General features: G+C 42.3%; 1 protein-coding gene and 1 long non-coding RNA gene across 2 annotated transcripts; both read right to left on the bottom strand.

Moving 5' to 3' along the window:
* Positions 1-1,683: 1,683 nt before the first annotated feature.
* LOC135528237 (neurofascin-like) lies at positions 1,684-12,634 on the bottom strand. Its single transcript, XM_064957185.1, has 6 exons — positions 12,448-12,634; positions 12,035-12,245; positions 4,166-4,288; positions 3,884-4,057; positions 2,556-2,687; positions 1,684-2,328 (listed from the first exon to the last, which is right to left on the bottom strand). The coding sequence occupies exons 1-6, from the start codon at positions 12,469-12,471 to the stop codon at positions 2,255-2,257; spliced, it is 738 nt and encodes a 245-aa protein (XP_064813257.1). The 5' UTR covers positions 12,472-12,634; the 3' UTR covers positions 1,684-2,254.
* An 88-nt stretch (positions 12,635-12,722) lies between these two features.
* On the bottom strand, positions 12,723-14,308 carry LOC135528238 (uncharacterized). The gene is made up of 3 exons (XR_010453522.1): positions 14,118-14,308; positions 13,882-13,948; positions 12,723-12,920 (listed from the first exon to the last, which is right to left on the bottom strand). It is a non-coding gene; the product is annotated as an uncharacterized LOC135528238 (long non-coding RNA).
* Between the last annotated feature and the right edge of the window lie 9,023 nt (positions 14,309-23,331).

The raw sequence follows: 23,331 nt of genomic DNA, 5'->3' as shown, positions 1-23,331 counted from the left end.
AACAGCCAAAGTGCGGGAATCAACTGTAGGATGGACAGAACATTTGATGTCTATGTTGTTAGCCTACTTCGTGGACAACATTAAATCAAGATTCCTGAGGTAAGATTACGGTCCATGTATGTTTAAAAAGTTTATTTTCCTAGGTAATACAGAGAAAACGGATACAATTGCATGTAAAACATAAACAAAACTTGATATTTTGATGTTCAAATGTGTGTGGGGTTAAATATGAAATGCTGGGTCAAGTGCAGAGCCAACACTTCATGTCCGAAGAGGTCACCCTTCTAACTCCATTCTATTCATTTATTTATTAATAGCTGCCCATACCGTGCCACAGTGCCAAGATAAAGTAAGATTTCTTGATTTCTGCATAAGATGTAGTGTGTATTGACTTATGAACTGCTGTTACTGTAAATGGATAGCTGACTGATATATCCTAGCTACCTAGCTAACCATTGGTAATCTTAAATGATGCAAAACAACCAAACCAGTACCTATTGCTAGACTAGAGATATGCCCTAGCTGTAGTTAGTCAATGGTTGCACAACATCGAACTAGCTGAACTGAAGCAAGCGTGTGAATAGTAGGCATGTAAATATATTCTTTCACTGTTTACAGCAGGTCTCTAGCTACCCAGACCTGTCTGATCAGCCTGATAGGGTGCCGTGGGTTTGTCCAGCCTGTGTGTATAGCAATGGAATTAAACAACCGACCAATGCCCCAAGTGTCGTGCTGTAGATCCACCACTCACCCAAAGGGTCGTGGCGTCCTGTCCAGAAACTACCCCCAGCCTCTAGCCCTAGACACTTGTGGACATCTGAGAGGATTGGACAGGTGTACCCAATACCGTCAAAATTCCTCCAAGCCTATCAGAGGGTAAGGTGGCGCTCTCACCATGTCTCCATCCATCCCTCTCAGATCTCCACATGTGTCTAGACTCTGGGCAGTAGGGGCTAGGGGTTATTTCTGGACAGGCCATGGGTATTATGGTAGCTCAGTCAGTCTGGCACTATGAAAAAAATGTAATAACTGTCAAATGCTTGCTTCCTCTATCCTTGGGAGAATCTCAATGACATTTCCTTGAGTTGTTGCATCCTCTCTCCTCATCTTCTTCTCAAAACCCATTGGACAAGAACGTCAGAGTTCCCTCCTCTCTCACCTTCTTATCTAATGGGTTTTAAGGAGGCGGGGAGAGAGGACATGAGGAATGAAGGAAATGCAATCGAGATTCTCCCCGTTTCCTCCAATGTACTTTCAAGGAGAGGCAAGGAGTAGAGGAAACAAGGGCAGAGGAAGCAAGAATGTGATGTCTAGTTTTCACCCACACCCACTGTCTTGTACAGCTAACCTTGTGGAGGGACACAATATTCCCTATCCTTAAACCTAACTCTAGCTCCTAACCCGAACCCTTTACGTAATTCTAACCCTGACACTAATTCTAACCTTAACCCTAAACCCCATAGAAATAGCATTTGACCTCTTGGGGAATAACGAGGTCAAATTTGTGTTTGTTTAAACACACACACACACACACACACACCACACCACACCACACCACACCACACCACACCACACCACACCACACCACACCACACCACACCACAGCACCACACACACACACACACTAAAAATTGTAATGATTTCACCAATACTTTTTATGATTATTGGTTATTATTATTGTCAATGATTTAGCTGACAAAACACATATTACATTATTGTTAAAAAATATATAGAAATGCTGTTAATCTTTTAAATTTTCTGGAATGTTTAGCATGGCTTTAAATGATAGAGAAGTTGACTAAAGCACAAACAGACCTGGCTACTAGGCATGACAAAGAAACATGCAGTGTCCATGTTTCATGTGACATTTTGAATGACATGTATATGTTTTATTGTTGCTAGGAGTTATGATCTCATTTTGCCCATCTAGACTCTTATTCCTGTAATTATACATGTGAAGGTGCAAGAAAATCATGTACAAATGTATGACTATTTTGAAATGTTGACCCTGATGTCACACTTTGGCCCATTTATTTATAGAAAGACCCGAATATATTTTCATATGACTGTAGATTGCTGTTCATGTGGAAGATTTCAGATACCATAGTTGGCTTGAAGGGAAACTGACACGATCAGCACTACCTCACAAAATGATTATACATGATGTACGTGATTGACTTTGACCTACACAAATATTGATACTTATCTCAACTCAAGGTTCTCAGTTGATTTTCAGCCAGTTCTTTTATATTGCCTACCGATAGTCAAATGATCCCTCCTGATCGTTATCATCCACTGGCTCCAATGTCACTTCTTTCTTGTCCCGTACTGAAAATAAAAAGCTCTGTCTTGTTACTCTGACCAAATATTATATAAGCACTGCATACTTAGGGTAAATATATAATATCCATTAGCTAATTTAGCACAATCGTGGGATTAGAAGCTTTATGCTAGTGAATGAACTATATTATTAGGTCTGTTGGATCTGTCGCTCCATCTAAGAAGGTTCGTCCTCTAATGGAGAAGTCTTGTGGACTACAGTATTGCTACAGTACCTGGGTATTTCCCCCCTTGGCTCCTCTTGATAAAGCAGACGACCAGCAGGATGAGCACGAAGAGGGCCGCAGCACACATCACACCAATGACCCAGCCCTGAGTGGAGAGGTCCACCTGCTCCCGTGCATTAGCTGTATGTAAACACACACACACACACACACACACACACACACACACACACACACACACACACACACACACACACACACACACACACACACACACACACACACACACACACACACACACACACACACACACACACACACACACACACACACACACACACACACACACACACACACACACACACACACACGGAGGAGGTGAGGGCCCTCGGAGTGTGGTGTCAGGAAAATAACCTCACACTCAACGTCAACAAAACTAAGGAGATGATTGTGGACTTCAGGAAACAGCAGAGGGAACACCCCCCTATCCACATCGATGAAACAGTAGTGGAGAGGGTAGTAAGTTTTAAGTTCCAGAAGGCGAGGTCAGTACAGGTGCATCAAAGCTGGGACCGAGAGACTGAAAAACAGCTTCTATCTCAAGGCCATCAGACTGTTAAACAGCAACCACTAAAATTGAGTGGCTGCTGCCAACACACTGACTCAACTCCAGCCACTTTAATAATGGGAATTGATGGGAAATGATGTAAAATATATCACTAGCCACTTTAAACAATGCTACCTAATATAATGTTTACATACTCTACATTATTAATCTCATATGTATACGTTTAAATACTGTACTCTATATCATCTACTGCATCCTTATGTAATACATGTATCACTAGCCACTTTAACTATGCCACTTTGTTTACATACTCATCTCATATGTATATACTGTACTCGATACCATCTACTGTATCTTGCCTATGCTGCTCTGTACCATCACTCATTCATATATCTTTATGTACATATTCTTTATCCCCTTACACTGTGTATAAGAAATTAGTTTTGGAATTGTTAGTTAGATTACTTGTTGGATATTACTGCATTGTCGGAACTAGAAGCACAAGCATTTCGCTACACTCGCATTAACATCTGCTAACCATGTGAATGTGACAAATAAAAAATTTGACAAATAAAATTTGATTCGATTTGACACACACACACACACACACACACACACACACACACACACACACACACACACACACACACACACACACACACACACACACACACACACACACACACACACACACACACACACACACTCACAAACACACACACACACGTTTAATTGTCATGATAAAATCTGTAGGTGTGTGGATGTTTGATGGCTTGTAATTGTGTGTTGTGGTTGACCTGTGGTGTTTTACCTTCCGTTGTATAATGGGGTGATTCCTCTGTGCACCACTCTCCTACCCCAATTCTAGTCTGTGCTGCTATGGTGAATCTATAGCGGGAGTAGCGATCATATCGGCGCACTGCAAAACTGGTGGTGTTTGCGGGAAATTCCCCAACACGCATTTCCTCCTCCCGGGTTGTGTTCACTGTGGAGGGAGAGCACACCAGGGAGCCAAGAGAAGTTGATTTAGAGACCCGTTTTACCTACTGTACCCACTTTGTTCACCTGACTGACAATGAGTAAGTCTTCCTACCTGTCTGATATTTCAGTATGTATCCGGTGATGATGCCATTGGGCTCTGCAGGAGTGTCCCAGTCCACCCAGATAGTGTTCAAATGTCTCTGCTGGATTCTGAAGAATCTTGGAGCAGAGGATGCTAGAGACAAATAGAATTACATTTCATTTTATTTGTCACATGCTTTCTAAACAGGTGTAGACTAACAGTGAATTGCTTACTTAAGGGCCCTTCATAACAATGCAGAGAGAAAAAAGAGAAATAATAAAAACATTACACAAGGAAGAAATACACAATGAGTAACAATAACTTTGCTACAGAGTCGATTTGCAGGGGTACAGGGTCAATTTGAAGGGGTACGGGGTAATTGAGGAAGATACTGTGTGTTCATACAGTGAATTCAGAAAGTATTCAGACCCCTTGACTTTCTCCACATTTTGTTATGTTACAGCCTTATTCTAAAATTGATTAAATTGTTTTTTTTTTCCCAGTCATCAATCTACACACAATACCCCGTAATGACAGAGCAAAAAAAGGTTTTTAGAATTTAGGGAAATTTAAAAATATATAAAAAACTGAAATATAATTTACTTAAGTATTCCAATCCTTTACTCAGTACTTTGTTGAAGTACCTTTGGCAGCGTTTACAGCCTCCAGTCTTCTTGGGTATGACACTACAAGCTAGCACACCTGTATTTGGGGAGTATCTCCCATTCTTCTCTGCAGATCCTTTCAAGCTCTGTCTGGATTGGATGGGGAGCGTCGCTGCACAGCCATTTTCAGGTCTCTCCAGAGATGTTCGATCGGGTTCAAGTCCGGGCTCTGGCTGGGCCATTCAAGGACATTCAGAGACTTGTCCTGAAGCCACTCCTGCATTGTCTTGACTGTGTGCTTAGGATCAATGTCCTGTTGGAAGGTAACCTTGGACCCAGTCTGAGGTCCTGAGCGCTCTGGAGCAGGTTTTCATCAAGGATCTCTCTGTACTTTGCTCCGTTCATCTTTCCCTCGATCCTGACTTGTCTCACAGTCCCTGCTGCTGAAAAACATCCCCACAGCATGATGCTGCCATCACCGTGCCAGGTTTCCTCCAGATGTGATTCTTGGCATTCAGGCCAAATAGTTAAATCTTGGTTTGATCAGACCAGAGAATCTTGTTTCTCATGGTCTGAGAGTCCTTTGGGCTGTCATTTGCCTTTTACTGAGGATTGGCTTCCGTCTGGCCACTCTACCATAAAGGCCTGATTGGTGGAGTGCTGCAGAGATGGTTGTCCTTCTGGAAGGTCCACCCATCTCCACAGAGGAGCTCTGGAGCACTGTTTGAGTGGCCATTGGATTCTTGGTCACCTCCCTAACCAAGACCCTTCTCCCCCGATTGATCAGTTTGGCCGGGCGGCCATCTCTAGGAAGAATCTTGGTGGTCCAAACTTCTTCCATTTCAGAATGATGGCCACTGTCTTCTTGGGAACCTCCAATGCTGCATACAGTTTTTGGTACCCTTCCTCATATCTGTGCCTCGATATCTGTGCCTCGGAGCTTTACAATTCCTTCGACTTAATGGCTCTTTTTTACTCTTGGGGCGGCAGGTGCCTAGTGGTTAGAGCGTTGGGCCAGTTAAATAAAGGTAAAATAAACATGCACTGTCAACTGTTGGACCTTATATAGACAGGTGTACGCGTTACCAAATCATATCCAATCAATTGAATTTACAACAGGTGGACTCCAATCAAGTTGTAGAAACAACTCAAGGACGATCAATGGAAACAGGATGCACCTGAGCTCAATTTCAAAACTCATAGCAAAGGATCTGAATACTTATGTAAAGAAGGTATTTCGGTTTTATTTTTGTCATACATTTGCAAAATAAAATCTAAAAACCTGCTTTCGTTTTGTCATTATGGGGTATTGTGTATAGATGGATCAGGAAAAATGTATATTTAATCCATTTTAGAATAAGGCTGTGATATAACAACATGTGGAAAAAGGGATGAGGTCTGAATACTTCCTGAATGCACTGTATAGGTTGGGATAAAGTGACTAGGGAACAGGATAGATAATAAACAGTAACAGCAGTGTATGTGATGTGTCAACAGATGCAGATAGATATCAATGCAGATAGATAAAGATAGATAAAGAGTTTACCAATAGCTCCCTGGACTAAATATTAACACTATAACCACCTGTCCTTTCAGCCTATAAGTACCCTCTAGAGAACGTTCCCGGGAGTCTCTTAAGCATATGCATATCAAGGTGTGCAAACATAAGCACCAACGCTTGACAAATAGTACCTAGACGATTGTAAAGGATTAATTGCATGAAGAAATAAATACATTAAAAAAATAACAACATTTATTTGTTTAGATAAGAGTTAAGGATATTTTTTGTATAATTCTACAAAGTCCTAGAAAAAACGTAGGACTATATCCTATTTTTGTTTCCCTTATGATAAAAAATTAAAGTACTCCATTTGATCAACTTTATTTGTAGATTCGTTTAGTAATATAGTTATAGTAATTAATAAAGTACAGTTACAGATTGTTTTGACAAAAGGGTAAATGATTTACCGTATTCTTAAACAAAAGCAAGAAATAAAAACAGTCATGTGCCCTTATACCTTTATGCATTAATCAATCTCTTCTTCTCTTTATGCTTCGGGTCCACAGTCAGCACACAGCTTCCGGGCTTTGTGTGAGCAAGCACCACAAACGAATAGGTTGCATTGCACACAGTTTTCATGGGCCTTGTTTCATGTGCTCCTGCCACAGGTGTTGTATAATCTTTCTGAAGCGGTTGCATAGCATGGTCTCTGGGAAAAAGTCCACTCCCTACCTATCAGACCAAAAATGACTCCACATCCATGGTCTTGCCAACGTATGCAATAAAGTGTGCAATACATGCTTTGAGTTCATCCATAGACATGTCCCACACCCCGTACTGTTTATTTTTCTGTGTGCATGCGCAACAGTACAATCTCTGATGTGCTGCAACATCTGCATGTCACAAACTCATCACTCTTTTCTACTCAAACCGTGCCATCCCTCCCAAACTCCTGTCTCAGGGTGGCAGTTGGGATCACGGTCTCAGTTGGCTCTGTTCTGTTTTTTCTGGGGGGAGGCTCAGGCATCGGAGGCAGAGGCTCAAAGTCAACATTAGAATCAGATGAAGACTTCATTAGCAACATCGATTTCAAGCTGAATATCTGAACCTGCATCTGACTCCAACTCACAGTAAATTCTGCAGCGTTTACAATGCTGTCAGTGCATGCGTCCATTCTTTTGGTTCGGCTTGCCATTGTGAACTTCAAACATTGTATGTTGTACTAAAATAATTAGACCACCCACAACGCCCACAATTCTTCAATATCATTACACTATTGTTCTGAATTCAATCATCCTATTCACCCTCGTCATTCAGATCAATCAAATTCAATCACCCTCCTCATCATTCAGTTCACTGAAGTCACATGCACCATTATCAGTTTGTATCAGGTTTCTATTGGTCCTTCATCCATTGACAACATAATATTTAAATAAACACGTAGCATGTTTTCATTTCCCTTAGAATAAATGAGGTTAGTAATAGAGCTACAGTAAAAAAAACATTCCGTTAACAGCTTCTTTTAACAAAGTCAAATGTAAAAGAGAATGGTATCAAACCGCAAGACACGTGGTCAAATGATGTGCTGCTGATAAACAGGCATAACAAACTCATAATTACACTATTGCCTTTCTAAATTAAATCATCCTTTTCACCCTCATCATCCTTATTTAGATTCAATTGTAATGTACGTTGCACAATTATCGTCCATTCACCCATTTGTCATTAATTCAGAGAGGTGAGAGAGACACATTAGCACCTGGCTGGGTACCAATGTCCTACAGCACATTGTCTTGGAGGGTTAAGTTGGGAATAGGTGTAACAGCTTTCTTCTGTTGAAGGAGGAGCGGACCAAAATGCAGCGTGGTACTTTTGAGACATATTTATTCAATGAAAGTAGACTAGACGTGAATATACTGAACATGAACAAAAACACCAAAACGGAAACGTGAAAACCTAAACAGTCCTATCTGGTGAAGACACAGAGACAGGAACAATCACCCATGAAAACACTCAAAGAATATGGCTACCTAAATATGGTTCCCAATCAGAGACAACCTGACTCTGATTGAGAACCTGACTCTGATTGAGAACCGCCTCAGGCAGCCATAGACTGTGCTATACACCCCACACAACCCCAAGACAAAACACACCACAAATAAACCCATGTCACACCCTGGCCTGACCCAATAAATGAAGATAAACATAATAAATATAGACCAGGGCGTGACAGAACTCCCCCCCCTAAGGTGCGGACTCCCGGACGCACATCAAAACAATAGGGAGGGTCCGGGTGGGCGTCTGTCCATGGTGGCGGCTCCGGCGCGGGACGTGAAACCCACTCTATAAATGTCTTAGTCACCCCTCCTCGCGTCCTAGGATAGTCCACCTTCTCCGCCGACCATGGCCTAGTAGTCCTCACCCAGAACCCCACTGGACTGAGGGGCAGCTCGGAACTGAGGGGCAGCTCGGGACTGAGGGGCAGCGCGGGACTGAGGGGCAGCGCGGGACTGAGGGGCAGCGCGGGACTGAGGGGCAGCGCGGGACTGAGGGGCAGCTCGGGACTGAGGGGCAGCTCGGGACAGAGGGGCAGCTCGGGACAGAGGGGCAGCTCGGGACTGAGGGGAAGCTCGGCACTGAGGGGAAGCTCGGGACTGAGAGGAAGCCCGGCACTGAGAGGAAGCCCGGCACTGAGAGGAAGCCCGGCACTGAGAGGAAGCCCGGCACTGAGAGGAAGCCCAGCACTGAGAGGAAGCCCAGCACTGAGAGGAAGCCCAGCACTGAGAGGAAGCCCAGCACTGAGAGGAACTCAGCCAGGTATTTGGATCCGGCAGATCCTGGCTGGTTGACGGTTCTGGCAGATCCTGGTTGACTGGCAGACCTGGAAGAGTCTGGTTGACTGGCAGATCTGGAAGAGTCTGGCTGACTGGCGGATCTGGAAGAGTCTGGCTGACTGGCGGATCTGGAAGAGTCTGGCTGACTGGCGGATCTGGAAGAGTCTGGCTGACTGGCAGATCTGGAAGAGTCTGGCTGACTGGCGGATCTGGAAGAGTCTGGCTGACTGGCGGATCTGGAAGAGTCTGGCTGACTGGCGGATCTGGAAGAGTCTGGCTGACTGGCGGCTCTGGAAGAGTCTGGCTGACTGACGGATCTGGCTGCTCCATGCTGACTGGCGGCTCTGGCTGCTCCATGTAGACTGACAGCTCTTCACTGTAGGCCTGATGCGTGGTGCTGGCACTGGTGGTACTGGGCCGAGGACACGCACAGGAAGCCTGGTGCGGGGAGCTGCCACCAGAGGACTGGTGTGTGGAGGTGGAACAGGATGGGCTAGACCGTGAAGGCGTACTGGAGATCTTGAGAGCAGTGTTGGCACAGGACGTGCAAGGCTAGGGATGTGCACAGGAGGCCTGGTGCGTGTGGCTGGCACCAACTTCACCAGCCGACTAACACGCACCTCAGGAAGAGTATGGAGCGCTGACCCAGGTGCCATCAAATCCCTGACACGTTCCGTCGGGCGAATTCCATGCAAAAAGCACCAACACAGCAACTCCCTCATTTCTCTCTCCTCCAATTTCCCCATTAACTCCTTCACAGTCTCTGCTTCGCTCACCTCCAACACCGGTTCTGGTTCTGGTCTCCTCCTTGGCTCCTCACGATAAACAGGGAGAGTGGGCTCAGGTTTGACTCCTGACTCTGCCACACTCTGCCACACTCTCCCTGAGCCCCCCCCCCCCCAATACATTTTTGGGTCTGACTCTCGGGCTTCCATCCGCGTCGCCGCGCTGTCTCCTCATACCAGCGCCTCTCAGCTCTCACCGCCTCCAGTTCTTCATTGGGGCAGCGATATTCTCCAGGCTGATCCCAAGGTCCTTCTCCAAACAATTCGTCCTCCCATGTCCATTCCTCCTTTCGCTGCACCTGCTGCCTGTTACCACGCCGCTTGGTCCTGTTGTGGTAGGTGATTCTGTAACGGCTTTCTTCTGTTGAAGGAGGAGCGGACCAAAATGCAGCGTGGTACTTTTGAGACATATTTATTCAATGAAAGTAGACTAGACGTGAATATACTGAACATGAACAAAAACACCAAAACGGAAACGTGAAAACCTAAACAGTCCTATCTGGTGAAGACACAGAGACAGGAACAATCACCCACGAAAACAATCAAAGAATATGGCTACCTAAATATGGTTCCCAATCAGAGACAACGATAATCACCTGACTCTGATTGAGAACCGCCTCAGGCAGCCATAGACTGTGCTATACACCCCACACAACCCCAAGACGAAACACACCAAAAATAAACCCATGTCACCCCCTGGCCTGACCCAATAAATGAAGATAAACATAATAAATATAGACCAGGGTGTGACAATAGGTGTGAAAAATCTGGTAAAAAGGCTCTATACTTTTCTGTTTGTGATTTCAGAACGTTGCCAAATGAGTAGTGTAAAATACAAACATTTAGGAAAAGTCAGGGAAGGAGTAGGACAGAGCTTTTGTTGCAGATTTTTTAAATTGACAAAATCAAACATCAGTGGCCATTGCCCTATGATAGTTCCAGTGTTAATCAGTCTCATAGCTTGGGGGTGGAAGCTGTTTAGGGTTCTGTTGGTTCCAAACTTGGTACATCTGTACCGTTTGTCTTGCGGTAGCAGAGAATAGTCTATGACTTGAGTGGCTGAAGTCTTTGACAATTTTAGGGCCTTCCTCTGACACTGCCTGGTATAGAGGTCCTGGGTAGTAGGGAGCTCAGCCCAAGTGATGTACTGGGCCGTACACACTGCCCTCTGTAGCGCCTTGCGGTCGGATGCAGCCAGTCAAGATGCTCTCAATTGTAGAACTGTAGAACTTTGAGGATCTGAGGGCCCATGCCAAATCTTTTCAGCCTCCTGAGGGGCAAGAGACATTGTCGTTCTCTCTTCACACTGGGATGACGGTGTTGATGTAAGCCATGACCAGCCTTTCAAAGCATTTCATGGCTACAGGTTACCTTGGTGTTCATGGGCACAGAGACTATGGTGGTCTGCTTGAAACATGTAGGTATTACAGACTGGGTCAGGAAGAGGTCGAACATTTCAGACACTTGCCAGGTGTCAGCCCATGCTCAGAGTACCTGTCTTGGCAATCCGTCTGGCCCTGCAGCCTTGTGAATGTTGACCTGTTTAAATGACCCTCACATCAGCTACTGAGAGCATGATCACACAGTTGTCTGGAACAGCTGGTGCTCTCATGCATGGTTCAGTGTTGCTAGTCTCAAAGTGAGCATAGAAGGTATTTAGCTCATCTGGTAGGCTTGTGTCACTGGACAGCTCACGACTGTGTTTCCCTTTGTAATCCATGATAGTTTGCAAGCCTTGCCACATCCGACGAGCATCAGAGCCGGGGTTGCAGGTTTCAATCTTGATCCTGTATAGATGGTTTGCCTGTTTGATAGTTTGTCGGAGGGCATAATAGGATTTCTTATAAGCGTCCTTCGATTGTCCGCGTTTTGAGCTTGGTCCGAGATAATCAATATGTATTTGGCCTCCGACTCATTGAAGTCCAAATTAAGGTTAGTGATAGCTGTAAGTTTCAGTCAAAATGATACTCAAAATAACACAATTGGTCAGGAGCCCTTAAAACAACCACTATTTCCTCCTGGCGCCATTCTATCACTGCAGTATGGAAGGGAACAGGCAAGTGACATAGATCAAAGGTCAAGTCTGAGAATAAACAAAGGAAAATACTTGATTAGGAAAAGAGCTGACAGAAAAACTGGCACATCTAATACAGCATCACAATGTTTTTCCTTACTTCCCTCTGGAGTGGAGAACTCTATGGTGATACTGGGGTGTCCCTCGTATCGGTTGTTGGCCACCACTATGTACATTTTGTAGTTGCTGTAAGGGACGAGTCCCGGCAGGACACAAGAGAGACGCGGCCCGCTGGCTGGAAAGGCTTTAGACTTCATGGCCCTGCTCACACTCAGCCACTTCAGCTGGCTACTGTCTCGCCAGAAGTACAACTGGGATAGGAGGACACAGCACATGCGTTCATTTGTATGTTTGTTCCCTCGTTCAGTTCCTCATTTGTTCATTCATTCAGCCGATGTGTGAAGAGCTTTCCATCCACTGCTTTCCTAATGTAGCCTGGATCTCATAACAGTTTGTTACACTTGGAATTGAAAACCAGAAACTAAACAAGTCACTTATTCCCAGTAGTCTGACCTTGTACTCCTTCAGTTCACCCATGATGCTGCTGCGAGCCACAGGGTCCCAGTGAACGGTGACCTTGGTGGCCTCTATCCTAGACAGGCGCAGTTTGACGGGGGCAGCAGTGGGACCTGGGAGACACCAAGAGGAAGTTGCAATTCACTATGGTGTGGCTGACTGCCAGGTGTCAAGTAGGGATGGTCTATATTTACCCGTAAATGGGTCTCTGTGTGTCTGCAGGAAGGGATTGTGTGGTGATACTCACAGTCTTCTCCAGAGTAGCCTATGATGACAGGGGACTCTGGGCCCAGCCCAAAGTCATTGACAGCCTGGACCTTTATCTCGTATGGTGTGAAGGTGTCTGCGTCGTAGATGTAGTATTTACACCACCAAGTGGTAGCGTTCTTCCACTCCTCCCTGGAATCCCTCCGTTTCCACCACACCAAGTACTTCAGGTGGGGCCCATTCCACTCTCTGTTGTTCAGTGCCTTTTCCCCATACCAGACAAGGAAGTTTAATTGTACAGAATAAAAGTTGTTATTCTTCATTGAATAAACGTTAACTTCAATTTTTTTCATCATATATATATATACATATATACACACACACACACACACACACACACACACACACACACACACACACACACACACACACACACACACACACACACACACACACACACACACACACACACACACACACACACACTACCGTTCAAAAGTTTGGGGTCACTTAGAAATGTCCTTATTTTTGAATGAAAAGCACATTTTTTGTCCATTAAAATAGCATAAAATGTATCATAAATACAGTGTAGACATTGCTAATGTTGTAAATGACTATTGTAGCTGGAAACGGCTGATTTCTAATGTAATATCTACATAGATGTACAGAGACCCATTATCAGCTACCATCACTCCTGTGTTCCAATGGCACGTTGTATTAGCTAATCCAAGTTTATCATTTTAAAAGGCTAATTGATCATTAGAAAACCCTTTTGCAATCATGTTAGCACAGCTGAAAATTGTTGTGCTGATTAAAGAAGCAATTAAACTGGCCTTTAGACTAGTTGAGTATCTGGAGCATCAGCATATGTGGGTTCGATTACGGGCTCAAAATGGCCAGAAACAAAGAACTTTCTTCTGAAACTTGTCAGTCTATTCTTGTTCTGAGAAATGAAGGCTATTCCACACGAGAAATGCCATTGGAACACTGGAGTGACGGCTGCTAATAACGGGACTCTGTACCCCTATGTAGATATTCCATTAAAAATCAGTCGTTTCCAGCTACAATAGTAATTTACAACATTAACAATGCCCGCACTGTATTTCTGATCAATTTGATGTTATTTTAATGGACAAAAAAATTTGCTTTTCTTTCAAAAACAAGGACATTTCTAAGTGACCTCAAACTTTTGCACGGTAGTGTATATTTGAACGTATCACCTACCAGCTGATCTCCATGTTGTTTCTCCATGTGCAAACTCCTTTGATATTTTTAGGGATGGTGTCTGGGGCTGAGAAGCATAGCAAGTATACAAATGATTTTGAAAGCTCTTTGTCCAATGGTTTGAATATGAAAGATAATTGTTGTCAGCTGTATTCCTGTTCAATACAATTCATGAAGACAATAGATATCCCTTATTCATAACACATTATCACACGCATCAAGCATGAAATACTCACACGCTCCACCAGTCTGGAAGTTGGCGGACGAGCGACTGGGTTTACTCATTCCAATATCATTGATAGCAATGACCCTAAACTCATAGATAATGAATGGTGACAGTTGCAGAATGACAGAGTTGAGGTTTCCAGGGTATGTGGAAAGGTTTCTCCAGTTGTAAGGTAACCAGTCGTCATCATCATACTGCACCAGGTATTCTGGAGGTAAAGCCCAGAGAAAAAAACACTGATTACTTCAGTTGATTTTGGTTAACTCTGACCATTTCAAAGAAACTCTGGTGCACATGTGGCATGCCATCAGGACTATGTTTACTCTGGGTGTTCTTCTCCTGAGGTGGAGAGTGTAAGGCAGAGTTGTTACCTTTGATAGGGCTGTGATTGCTATCTCCAGGGCTCCAGGAAAGCCTGACACTGCGCTCAAAGGAGTCCGACAACTTCAAGTTTGTAGGAGGGTCTGGACGATCTGGGAGGAAGGGAAGGACACTGGTGTGGCAAATTCCAAATATATACTGCATCCACATGCTGTCTATCTACTCCTATCACACAATACAATGTAATTAACATGAATTAACATTCCATAACATGTAATATCCATAATATTGATATATTCTTAATTCCAGTCCTTTACTTAGATTTGTGTGTATATGTTGTGAAACTGTTAGATATTACTCGTTAGATATTGCTGTACTGTCGGAACTAGAAGCACAAGCATTTCGCTACACCCGCAATAACATCTGCTAAACACGTGTATGTAACCAATAAAATTGTATTTGATTTGATTTTGAGGGGAAGGAAACCTCTCAGGCGAACGGTGACTTTAAAACCGCAAAGTGTAAGGTTTGAGTCAAATCCAATACAACAAATTACTGAGTATCACTTTCCATATTTTTGAGCATAATGGCAGCTGCATCAGGTTATTGGAATGCTTTTAATCAATAAAGACTGGGGAGTTTCTGGATAAAAAACTTTTACAGAATGGAGCTAGGCATAGTCAAAATCCTAGAGGCAAACCTAGTTCAGCCTGCTTTCCTCCAGACACTGGGAGATTAATTCACCTTTCAGCAGGACAATAACCTAAAACACAAGGCCAAATCTACACTAGAGTTGCTTACCAAGATGACATTGAATGTTCCTGAGTGACAGTTAAAGTTTTGACTTAAATCGTCTTGAAAATCTATGGCAAGATGGCGTTCTTGCAATGATCAACAAACAACTTGACAGAGCTTGAAGAATTTTGCTCAATCTAGGTGTGCAAAGCTCTTAGAGACTTACCCAGACAGACTCACAGCTTTAATCGCTGCCAATGGTGATTCTAACAAACTCAGAGGTGTGAATACTTACAGTATGTAAATGACATATTTCTCTATTTCATTTGGAATACATTTGCAAACATTTTTAAAAACATGTTTTCACTTTGCCATTATGGGGCATTGTGTGTATATGGGTGAGATTTTTATTTCATTTAATACATTTTGAAATCAGGCTGTAAAACAAAATGTGGAATAAGTCAAGGGATGTGAATACTTTCTGAAAGCACTGTGTGTATGTTTACTAAGCGTCACGTTAGAGTCCTACCCATCACCACCAGGCGGGCGGCGATAGTGGTCTTGTCTATCTCAGTCTTGATGATGCAGGCGTAGATGCCTTCGTCTCGTCTGTTGACGTTTGTAATGACCAGCGTTGAATCATCCAGTGACAGCCTGTATATAATTAACAGGACATGCTGATGACATTAGGAAGTCATCTTGACAAATTCAGTTGAACAATTCGCCATTTAGCTTTTAGTTATACTCATATATAGACTATAACTCTGTTAGTTTGAAGTTAGCTATAACCATAACTAGGACATTAGGGTGGCAACAGAAACCCTATGGTTTCAATGGTTACAAGGACGAGTAGTCATAGTCAGGCCCACCTCCAGCCTATGATCAGGAACTGATGTAAGCATTGGCAAACAGGTAGCCATACTGGTTGGAAGCATTGCATTGGTAAACACCCGTGTTCGCCACAGTGACTGAATGGAAGGTAATTGTATCACCTGACACCTGCCTGTTTGGAACCAGAGTGGCATCTGGAAAAAGCATATAGTACAGTAAGTTCTTGCAGTTATGGAACAGTTTGTTACTTTACTATAAAGTCTTTTCAGCTAAGTGACAAAAACAGTGTATTTTATACATAAAACAGGTAATTGAGGAATTTGTGTGTCATCTCCTGCAGTCATTAGCAAAAGTGCACTTGGATTCTTAGGTTAGGTGGCTGTGCTTACCTTCGATTGAATCTCCGTTGATAAACCAGCGGATAGTGGGCCAAGGGATGCCGTTAGAGTGGCACACTAAATGTGCATTCTCCTCTGGGGCCAGAACCAGGTTACCGGGTTTCTCCAACCAGAATGGAGCCGCTGTTAAATACACGGTTCAGGTCAGCATTTTAGAAAATAAATAATCTAAGCTACATCAGTGAATATTTGCTATATGAGTGATTCATAGAAAGTGTTTCCAAATGAGCTATTTCCTCCCATTGTAAATCAAACAGTAGCTATGTTTCCATCCGTTTGCATAGAAAATAGATGTGTCAATTGCCTGCTTGGGTGCTTTTCCAGTTAACTAACCTAACGTAGCAGGCACACAAGAAATGCCTGAAACTACATCCCTTAAATACTGGTCTTGACAAGAAGAATAAATAACTGTCGGCAGAGGTTCTCCTCTGCACTATTCAACCAATCCAATAAAAGTGGAGGAGGAGTTAAGATGGAGTGTCGCCATGTTAACGTCCAAAAGAAGTCGTGTCACATGAACTCCTTCCCTTTCCCCTGAAAATCGGAACATCCGGTTGTTGGGGACTCGGCAGAGACATCACGTGCTCCGCGTATCTTCAAAATGATTCGGCAACCATTTTCGTTTCTCGAAAAACACAGTTTCCATCATCAGTTTGACAAAAGAAAAATCCATCCCTATTGAACTGAACTGTTATAGTGTAACGAATCTCTTCTTCGTCTGAGGAAGAATAGTCAAGATCAGACCAACACACAGCGTGGTAAGTGTCCATGTTAATATTTTAATATAACAGAACACAAAACAAAAATAACAAGAATGTAAGAAATGAAACAGTCCTGTTAGGTGAAACAACACAAAACAGAAAACAACTACCCACAAACACAGGTGGGAACAGGCTACCTAAGTATGGTTCTCAATCAGAGACAACAATTGACAGCTGCCTCTGTTTGGGGAACCATACCAGACTAAACACATAGGAGTACAAAACCTGTAACAAAACATAGAATGCCCACGTCAACTCACGCCCTGAACAAACAACATAGAGAGATATAAAAAAGGAACTTAGGTCAGGACGTGACATATAAATTGTCTCCTATATCTGCCGTTTCCATAACACGTTGCAAATCCTTTTTTTGCTACTTTGCTTTGGCTGAATAAAACTGGGCCAATGGAAATCTGTCTAGTGAAATGCAAAGATTATGTGAAAGATCAATGGGAGAGTTAATATCGTAAAAATATCCCTGTATCTGTGTGTTGGTGTGATGGAGAATACAGTGCCCTCCACTAATATTGGTACCCTTGCTATATGAGTAAAACTGGCTGTGAATGGTTTTTCTTCATTGTTCATGCTCTTGGTCTTTCATTCAAAATATTCACAAAAATCGAACCTTTAATTGAAGTAAAAATTAATTAATGAAAAAAGTAATTCTTATCAAACAAATATTTTTTCTCAAATATAAGTGTACCATAATTATTGGCACCCCTTCATTCAATACTTTGTGCAACCTCCCTTTGCCAAGATAACAGCTCTGAGTCTTCTCCTATAATGCGTATTGAGGTTAGAGAACACATGGCAAGGGATTTGAGACCATTCCTCCATACAGAATCTCTCCAGATCCTTCAGATTCCGAGGTCCACGCTTGTGGACTCTCCTCTTCAGCTCAACCCACAGGTTTTCTTTGGGGTTTAGGTCAGGTGACTGGGATGGCCATGGCAAAACCTTGATTCTGTGGTCAGTGAACCATTTTTGTGTTGATTTTGATGTGTGCTTTGTCCTGCTGGAAGATCCAACCACAGCCCAGTTTCAGCTTCCTCGCAGAGACAGTCAGGTTTTGATTTAATATCTGCTGGTACTTGATGGAGTCCATGATACAATGTATCCTAACAAGTTGCCCAGGGCCTTTAGAAGAAAAACAGCCCCACAACATCAAAGATCACAGTGGAGATGAGGTACCTTTCTGCATTATCTTTCTGTCTACGCCAAACCCACCTCTGGTGTTTGTTTCCAAAAGCTATATTTTGGTCAAATCTGACCATAGAACCCGGTCCCATTCAAAGTTCCACTAACGTTTGGCAAACTGTAGGCGCTTGAGTTTGTTGTTTGACAACAGCAAAGGCTTTTTTATGGCAACCCTCCCGAACAACTTGCGGTTATGTAGGTGGTGTCTGATCGTTGGAGACTTTCTGACCAAGACCCAACTAACGTCTCCAATTCTCCAGCTGTGGTGCTTGGAGTTTTTTTGGCCACTCAAACCATCCTCCTCACTGTGTGTGGGGTTAATATAGGCACACATTCTCTTCCAGGCCGATTGTTAACATCTCCAGTTGCTATAAACTTCTTAATTATTGCCCTAATAGTAGAAATGGGCATTTTTAACCGTTTGAGCTATTTTCTTATAGCAATTTTCTGATTTGTGCAGGTCAACAACCTTTTGTCGCACATCATTCATGTATTTTCGGGTCTTTCCCATAGTGATGGATGACTATGGGAACTTGGCCTGTGTGTCACCTCCAGTGGTGACTCGTCACTCAGGGCAGGTGGGGCAGAGCCCGACAATTTTAGCAATAAATTATATCATCAATATCAAATCAAATCAAATTTTATTGGTCACATACACATGGTTAGCAGATGTTAATGTGAGTAAAGTGAAATGCTTGTGCTTCTAGTTCCGACAGTACAGTAATATCTAACAGGTAATCTAACAATTCCCCAACAAATACCTAATACACAAAAATCTAAAGTGATGGAATAAGAATATGTACATATACTATATATGGATGAGTGATGGCCGAGCGTCATAAGCAAGATGCAATAGATGGTATAAGATGCAGTATATACATATGAGATAAGTAATGTAAGATATGAAACATGATTAAAGTGGCATTAAACTGACGAGTGAGTCTCTATGCAGGCAGCAGCCTTTCTGTGTTAGTGATTGCTGTTTAGCAGTCTGATGGCCTTGAGATAGAAGCTGTTATTCAGTCTCTCGGTCCCTGCTTTGATGCACCTGTACTGACCTCACCTTCTGGATAGTAGTGGGGTGAACAGGCAATTGATCAGGTGGATGTTGTCCTCGATGATCTTTTTGGCTTCCAAAATGCAGGTGTTTCAACCTAGCTCAGTGCTTTCTGTGGGGGTGGGGCAGCCAGCGGAAAATACGGAGAGTAGGTGTTGGTACTGTTCTCTAGTTGCATGATTAGCTCAGTGTTCTGTCACTCGTGGGAACAGTACGTCTCCGCCACCGTCAGTCTTAGGGTAGACCTCGAAAATTCAAGCCCCTTTGGTGCTGCCATAGAGTTACATTAGAAGTGACCATCCAACAAGGCTCAAGGTCATTGGCCACAGATAAAATTACATCAAATCATGTTATATATCTACAGTAGCTTTAATTGGACTGATAATGTCAACATCATACCTTCAAAATTTTGGCTAGCAGTCATCATCATGAATCAAGTCGACAATCTACTGGCAAATTCTTTTTAATCCTTGTCATATGAAGATAAATAATGAAGAGAAAATATAGATAAAAGGTATCGGTGCTCATCGGCCATTGGACATAAACATTACACAACAAGTTGGAAATCGCAAATTCAACAATGAGTGGTTATGAAAGGAATCAGTGACAATGGCTAACTGCAAGCATTGCAAAGCAATCAATAGCCTGCTATTTGGTGGAGTGGTTGTGTGGTCCCAAATCTCTTTTCCAAGTTTAAAATTATAAACATTCAACATTGGCCATGGTGTCAATGAAGCATGATTTGTGCCGCACTCAAAACAACTGTTAACTCTGAACTGCAAAAACTTGACTTCAGTGAGTTCAAGACAAAAAACGAGCTCCGACTGCGAAATACATTTTGAATGGTCATCCAACTCGGAATTGTAAATCGGAAAGTCGGGCCTCTTTCTAGAGCTACAACCTGAAGATCAATGACGTCATCATGATTTGACCTTGTTTTTTTCCGAGTTCCCAGTTGTCTTGAAAGCACCATAAATCCAGAGGATGCCAGACTTTGATGACTACATTTGCCCACGAAGGACCGCCGTGCCACTTCCTGGTCAAGTGAGCACAGCACAACAAGTTCAAAAATGTATTGTATGCTGCTGCATAAATGATGTAATATGGCAGGGATATATATATACTGTAGCTAAGAAAGTAATACTAAGTGTATGTTGTTTAGTAAGCTGTTAGTAGCCAATGTGCCTCACCCTAATAATTTGGTCTATTTTCCCCTCTTAATTTTGCCTACTGTTCTGACTTGGTGGTGCACATGAAGCCTATAACCTGTTTTAGAGTAAACATTTTTTTTAATTTCACCTTTATTTAACCAGGTAGGCTAGCTGAGGACAAGTTCTCATTTGCAACTGTGACCTGGCCAAGATAAAGCAAAGCAGTTCAACACATACAATAGCACATAGTTACACATGGAATAAACAAACATACAATCAATAATAAAGTAGAAAAATCTATATACAGAATGTGCAAATGAGGTAGAATAAGAGAGGTAAGGCAATAAATAGGCCGTGATGGCAAAGTAATTACAATATAGCAAATAAACACTGGAATGGTAGAATGTGCAGAAGATGAATATGCAAGTAGAGATACTGGGGTGCAAAGGAGCAAGACAAATAAATAAATACAGTATTGGGATAGATTGGATGGGCTATTTACAGATGAGCTATGTACAGGTGCAGTGATCTGTGAGCTGCTCTGACAGCTGATAATGTAATAATGAAATGTTGTAAGAGCTTTCATTGTCTACTTATATGTCCCCTTAATTTATCCTACGGTTCTGACTTGGTGAACAGGGAGAATACTATAAGAACAGTCCATGTTCTGAATTCTGTCGCTGTACATTTCAAAAGTGCTAAACAAATAGTTATATTGACTATGTCTGTCCTAGCTCACTCATGAATGTCTTAATCAAAATTACGGATTGCCTCTTATCTGCTCATCGTTACCTTATGCCATAGTTTGTTCATCTCAATTGTCAGTAGAAACCACATTTGTTTAAACAAGTCAGCCATATCAGCTATGTTTTTTTTAAAGGCAGTAAATGAAGATGAATGAACTGTTACGCTGCCAGACAAGGCTCTGCTGATAGCCAGGTGTAGCAGTGGTAAGATGTTGGGGCAGCTTTATGTAGGCCCTAACAGTTTGTGGGCACTGTTTGTCACCATTATAGTGCTATTAATGTATTGTTTAGTGTTGTGGCTTTGCTGGCGTACATCCTACTTTATTATTTATTTTGCCCCACCAAGATTTACATGCTAAAATTACCACTGGTCACCACATATTTATACCCCAGTGAAACAGGAAGTCATTGCTTACCACTTAAGTATTCCTAATGACTCAGGTGAACATAAAAACATAAAATATGAATGGGAATATACTTTTGTCCAATTTTACTCATAAGAATTTCTTGGGTGCCAATAATTCTGGCACACATGATTCTGAGAAAAATATTTATTTCATATATATTTTTTAAAATAATTTTACTTCAATTAAAATGTAGATTTTTGTGAACATTATCCAAGAGGATAAACAACAAAGACATTTTTTTCACAGCCCATTTTGCTCATACCAAGAGTGCCAATAGTGGAGGGCACTGTAGGTATGAAGATGTTATCTGACCTTTGATCTGGACAGCGATGGTGTGTTCCAGGTATCCAATCTTGTTAGTAGCTGTGCAGGTGTATTCACCAGCATCCTCAAACGAGGCATTGAGGATCTGCAACAACTTGTTGTAGTTCTTCACCTTAATGTTGGTTGTGTCCAGTTCATCTCCATCTTTGGTCCATGTGATGACAGGGGTTGGACTATGGTCAAATATGGTAAAAAGAAATAGGTCAATTCAGGGTGATTTTCAAGGGTTCTTATAAAAGTTAACAGCCTGAGCAAAAAAACATACATAGTGGTGAAGTTACAAATTTCATGAAGCAATTTATTAGTGTGGCTTGTGAAAGCAGACACACTAAATATTGTCCAAATTATTTCAGACTTTTTATTATTATTCTTTGGAATGCTACTCCTCTTAAACCATTTAAGCTACAAATGCCATTCACTTTAAAATGTGTAGACAGGTCTGGAATACAGTGCCTTGCGAAAGTATTAGGCCCCCTTGAACTTTGCAACCTTTTGCCACATTTCAGGCTTCAAACATAAATATATAAAACTATATTTTTTTGTGAAGAATCAACAACAAGTGGGACACAATCATGAAGTGGAACGACATTTATTGGATATTTCAAACTTTTTTAACAAATCAAAAACTGAAAAATTGGGCGTGCAAAATTATTCAGCCCCCTTAAGTTAATACTTTGTAGCGCCACCTTTTGCTGCGATTACAGCTGTAAGTCGCTTGAGGTATGTCTCTATCAGTTTTGCACATCGAGAGACTGAAATCTTTTCCCATTCCTCCTTGCAAAACAGCTCGAGCTCAGTGAGGTTGGATAGAGAGCATTTGTGAACAGCAGTTTTCAGTTCTTTCCACAGATTCTCGATTGGATTCAGGTCTGGACTTTGACTTGGCCATTCTAACACCTGGATATGTTTATTTTTTAACCATTCCATTGTAGATTTTGCTTTATATTTTGGATCATTGTCTTGTTGGAAGACAAATCTCCGTCCCAGTCTCAGGTCTTTTGCAGACTCCATCAGGTTTTCTTCCAAAATGGTCCTGTATTTGGCTCCATCCATCTTCCCATCAATTTTCTCTGTGCCTGGACACAGCCCTTAGCTGTGGTATTTTGGCCACATACCCCAGAGGTGCCTTATTACTATTATAAACTAGATACCAACATAATTAAAACAGTAAAAATATATTTTTTGTCATACCCGTGGTATACGGTCTGATATACAGTACCACGGCTTTCAGCCAATCATCATTCGGGCTCAAATCACCAAGTTTCTAATTGACATTAGCCATATACCACACCCCCT

This window comes from Oncorhynchus masou, chromosome 33, assembly GCF_036934945.1.
Source record: "Oncorhynchus masou masou isolate Uvic2021 chromosome 33, UVic_Omas_1.1, whole genome shotgun sequence".
Taxonomy (NCBI): Eukaryota; Metazoa; Chordata; class Actinopteri; order Salmoniformes; family Salmonidae; genus Oncorhynchus; species Oncorhynchus masou.
Note: the sequence above shows the minus strand (reverse complement) of the source record. Positions and strands in the feature narration are given on the sequence as shown.

Coding starts and splice junctions, on each gene's coding strand:
- LOC135528237 (XM_064957185.1), bottom strand. CDS start 12,471: ATGGGTGAACTGAAGGAGTACAAG. Junction 12,246..12,447: donor GTGAACTGAAGGAGTACAAG/GTCAGACTACTG, acceptor CTCCTATCCCAG/TTGTACTTCTGGCGAGACAG. Junction 4,058..4,165: donor CATACTGAAATATCAGACAG/GTAGGAAGACTT, acceptor CTCCCTCCACAG/TGAACACAACCCGGGAGGAG.